This window comes from Cucurbita moschata, unplaced genomic scaffold, assembly GCF_002738365.1.
Source record: "Cucurbita moschata cultivar Rifu unplaced genomic scaffold, Cmos_1.0 Cmo_Scf00054, whole genome shotgun sequence".
Lineage (NCBI taxonomy): Eukaryota > Viridiplantae > Streptophyta > Magnoliopsida > Cucurbitales > Cucurbitaceae > Cucurbita > Cucurbita moschata.
The window spans coordinates 1,928,719-1,933,182 of record NW_019268570.1 but is presented as its reverse complement, the minus strand read 5'-3'; the positions used below and the strand labels follow the sequence as shown (position 1 = coordinate 1,933,182).

At 43.1% G+C, this 4,464-nt stretch overlaps 1 protein-coding gene across 1 annotated transcript; it reads right to left on the bottom strand.

Annotated features, from left to right (window-relative positions):
• Positions 1 to 227: 227 nt before the first annotated feature.
• On the bottom strand, positions 228 to 3,997 carry LOC111436417 (lysosomal Pro-X carboxypeptidase-like). The gene is made up of 9 exons (XM_023074185.1): positions 3,638 to 3,997; positions 3,371 to 3,557; positions 2,337 to 2,470; positions 2,145 to 2,257; positions 1,828 to 2,071; positions 1,557 to 1,709; positions 638 to 717; positions 499 to 548; positions 228 to 426 (listed from the first exon to the last, which is right to left on the bottom strand). The coding sequence occupies exons 1-9, from the start codon at positions 3,995 to 3,997 to the stop codon at positions 287 to 289; spliced, it is 1,461 nt and encodes a 486-aa protein (XP_022929953.1). The 3' UTR covers positions 228 to 286.
• Positions 3,998 to 4,464: the final 467 nt, after the last annotated feature.

The following is a 4,464-nucleotide window of genomic DNA, read 5'->3' as shown; positions in this document are numbered from 1 at the left end:
CTCCCAAGGGAGTGGATTGTGAGATCCCACCTTAATTGGAAAGGGAAACAAAGCATATCTAGAGTGTGAAAACTTCTTCCTAGCATACGAGTTTTAAAATCGTGAAACTAACGACGATACGTAACGAGCCAAAGCTGACAATATCTATTAGCAGTATGCTTGAGCTATTCAATGGACGTTTTCAACACTAACATCAAAACAGGTTCATATATTCATCTTCAGTGGCTTACATGTCAGTATGATTTTCGTATCCTGTTTATAGTGTTTCATCATCATTATTTGTTGTTTATATATTGTTTGGACTGCCAAGATCAGCATAGTACGTACTGATCCATCCTTTAATGATGTTAACCTCTGTCTCTCTTTGTTCCACCAACCACTTTGGATCCGTTTCATTTGCTCGTAAAATGTCCAAACAATGAGATCCTGGAAAGTTCAAAACATGTCAGCTCAAAAGAACAAAGCTTTGAAGTTAGAATTTAGGAGTCTGAATCAAACCATTAGGCGTATGGAGTGCAAGGAGACTGTCAGATAAGTTATGCAACACTCTGCATTCACAAAAAGAGAGAGAGAGAGTTGAAGTAAAGTTGATTGTTCTTTATGTGCAATAAATGTTGTAGCTTTGGTTTTCGTTTACCCGCCGCTGCTATAAGGGTCCCTTAGTCCATTGGAGAAAATGATGTTGCTGCCAAATCTCTTAAGGATGAGTTTTATGTCCTGAAATTTGAAGGGAGACAAAGAAATTGTGAGATTCTACGTCGGTTAGGGAGGAGAACGAACTACTATTTATGAGCGTGCGGAAACCTCTCCCTAGTAGACGCGTTTTAAAAACCTTAAAGGGAAGCTTGAAAGGGAAAGCTCAAAGAGGATAATATATGTTAGCGGTGGGGCTGGACTGTTACAAATGGTATCAGAGCCAGACACTGGGTGATGTGCCAGCGAGGAGGCTGATCCCTGAAGGGGGTGGACACGAGGCGGTGTGCCAACAAGGACGCTGGGTCCCGAGGGGGGTTGATTGTAAGATCCTATATCAGTTGATGAGGAGAAAAAAAAAACATTGATTATAAGGGCTTGGAAACCTCTCTAATATAAAAACCTTGAGGGGAAACACAAAGAGGATGATATCATTTAGTGGTGGGCCCCGAAGGGAGTGGATACGAGGCGGTGTACCAGTAAGGACGCTGGGCCTCGAGGGAGTGGATTGTGAGATCCACTAACAGAATGGTCGGATGCACCCCGAAGGGGGGTGGATACGAGGCGGTGTGCTAGCAAGGACGCTGGGCCTCGAGGGTGGAGTGGATTGTGGAGTCCCACATCGATTGAAGAAAGGAACGAGTGCCAACGAGGACGCTGGCCCCGGGGGAGGGGGTGGATTGTGAGATCCCACATTGGTTGGGGAGGAGAACAAAACATTCTTTCCAGGGGTGAAGTTTTAAAAACTTTGAGGGGAAGCCTGGACAGAAAGTCAGAGAAAGACAATATCTACTGTAGATTTGGGCGGTTACAATTTCAATAAAGAAAATAAAGAAAAAGAGAGAGGTGGTTGAAGTGCATACATGGCCTCCATAATAGGTGGTGACCCAGTGAGGCCTTGGAGACACACGGTATAACTCATTGCAGTAATCTATGAAGCTTCCAAGCTCAAAATTGTATGCTGGAAACATAGTATCATTGCCTGTGCTTAATGGCATCACCATTTCACTGCATCTCTGAGTTACACACTCAGCACAAAAGCTTCTTATAACGTCAAAAAATAAAAAATAAATTAATGAAGCTTTTCGAAGTTCAATGCATCCCACGTCGGTATTCGTGTAATAAAAAGATTACCTGCCACCTCCATCCCACATCGGTTTCAGTTTCATCTCTGGCCTGATTCATGTAGCAGGAAAGATTTCCTTTATAAGCAAACACGCCTGCAGCAATTCGTTCAACAATTCCACTTCCTGATGAAGCTCCATCAATGGCATCACAGATTATAGTGACTGGATACCTTGGTGGGTGGTCGTATTGGGCTGCGACGGTATACATAGACCACAAGAAGTCTTCCAGCTGAGCGGAGTTCTTCAGAGGACTAAAACAAGAACAACTCATTTGAAGCACAAACTTCATTAAATTTGGATATGAGAAGCCATGAATTCTAATACCTGCAACTTTTGAACTCTTTGCTAAGAATGGAAAGGCCATCAGGCTTGGAAGCAATTGTTTCAATCTTGGACCAGGAATCCCGAATGGTTTCATAGCAACTCTCACTAACGTCCTGCAAATTCATTCACATTTTTGTGTATTTAAAAAGTTCAAAGGGTTCAAAAGGATGCATTATTGTTGAGGGATCTTACTCTAAAATCCTTAGTGGCAATGGAATAGTATGCATCATGTGGCGTGATATTGTCGAAGTAAAGGATTGGAGCTGAAGAAGCAAGAGCTCCAAGGGCGACATGAGGATATTTCAGACGAAACCATGCAGCCAACACTGTTTCCAACAAAACAAAAAAAACATGTTCTGTTATATAGAGTTTGAAGATTTTTGTAACCGCTAGCAGATATTGTTCGCTTCGCACGTTACGTATCGTGGTTAGCCTCACGGTATTAAAACGCGTTTGCTAGAGAGAGGCTTCCACACCCTTACAAGAAGTGTTTCGTTCCCCTCTCCAACTGATGTGGGATCTCACAATCCACCGCTCTTGGTGGCTCAGCGTCCTCGCTAACACACTGCCTAGTGTATGGCTCTGATACCGTTTGGAACAGCTCAAGGCCACCACTAGCAGATATTGTCCGTTTTGGCCCGTTACGTATCGTCGTTAGCCTCACGGTTTTAAAACGCGTCTGCTAGGAAGAGGCATCCACACCCTTACAAGAAATGTTTCGTTCCCCTTTCCAACCGCTGTGGGATCTCACAATCCACCTGCTTGGAGGCCCAGCGTCCTTGCTGGCACACTACCTGGTGTCTAGCTCTGATACCATTGACAACAGCTCGAGGCCATCGCTAGCACATATTGTCTGCTTTGGCCCGTTACATATCGTCGTTAGCCTCACGGTTTTAAAACGCGTGTGCTAGGGAGAGGCTTCCACGCCCTTATAAGAAAAGTTTCGTTCCCCTCTCCACCCGATGTGGGATCTCACAATCCACCCCTCTTAGAGGCCCAGTGTCCTCGCTAGCACGCTACTCAATGTCTAGCTCTGATACCATTTGGAACAACTCAAGACCATCGCTAGTAGATATTGTCCGTTTTGGCCCGTTACGCATCGTCATCAGCCTTACAGTTTTAAAACACATCGACTAGCGATTCGTTTCCACACCCTTGTAAGAAATGCTTGATTCCCCTTTCCAACCGACGTGAAATCTCACAATTTTAAACGAGAACTCACTTACTTCCACCATATGATCCACCAAGAACAATCACAGGAGAATCTTTAGCATGCAACTCCTTTTTAACATGTATAAGAACATCCGCATAATCTGCTATTGCTTGAGCAGAGTTGAAATAGCCTAAAGTGCTTGCATTCTTCAATGCTACCTCCCTTGATCCAAAGGGTATCGATTTCCCATAATAACGATGCTAACAACAAAACAAAACAAAATCATATAAACCCTCCAAAGCATTAAATATGAACCACACAAGAACATGAAAGCTCTTACCTCAATATAAACAAGAAGAGCCCCAAACTGAGCAGCATTATCAGTCGAGAATCCTACAACGTTCAAATCATTATCCAGTGGACCTTCAGCTCCCAAGTAGGCAAGAATGGGAGCGCTGGAATTTGCGCCGCCCCAATACTTAAAGTTGATTATATATCTATGAGCGAACGTCATGTAGCTTTCAGGCCTATAATTGAAGTGATCTAACGTTTGGTTGTAATAAAATGTCTTGAAATCATCCGAAAGAGGCGAGGACAGAGCTTCAGAATCTCTGTCGGTTGGACTAAGCCTTGGGATTCTGTACTGTGTTGCAGAAACACAGGCTGAAAGGATGAGAAGTAAGCAGGGAAGAAGCATCATGGCGGAGTGCTTGGTTTGACTTGATCTTCACAAACAAACAGCTCCTTTATATAACAAAAAGTTGTCCGGTTCACCGGTTCGAGTCTCGAACCAGTGGTTAGTAAGCTAGGCCAAGGCGCCTAATGAAAGGTAGTTGAATGGTTGAGTTGAGTTGATGGTCGGGAAGGCGAGTAAGTTATAGAGGTTTCTGCCAAATAAAGACACTCTTCAACGGCTTCATTCCTAAATATGCAATGAAGCTGTTGTCCTTATCAAAAATTTGCTTTTCTAATGCTAAAATCACTTCAAAATTCCTAGTTTTAGAATAGTGTCTTCGTGAAGAAAACTTCTAATCTTAATATCTTGATGTGTCGGTTAGGGATGTTCGTTAGTTGAGTTGGGTCCGGTTGGCTGAGATACTTTTTAGATCTTTGGCAACTAAATATACGTATATATAACTCGATCAGAAATAAAAATGTATATCATAA

Excerpts from the sequence above, each read along its gene's own strand:
- LOC111436417 (XM_023074185.1), bottom strand. The coding sequence starts at position 3,997 with ATGATGCTTCTTCCCTGCTTACTTCTCATCCTTTCAGCCTGTGTTTCT. Across the intron at positions 3,558-3,637 it reads CTCTTCTTGTTTATATTGAG|CATCGTTATTATGGGAAATC; the intron begins GTAAGAGCTTTC and ends TTTTGTTGTTAG. Across the intron at positions 427-498 it reads TGCACTCCATACGCCTAATG|GATCTCATTGTTTGGACATT; the intron begins GTTTGATTCAGA and ends TGAACTTTCCAG.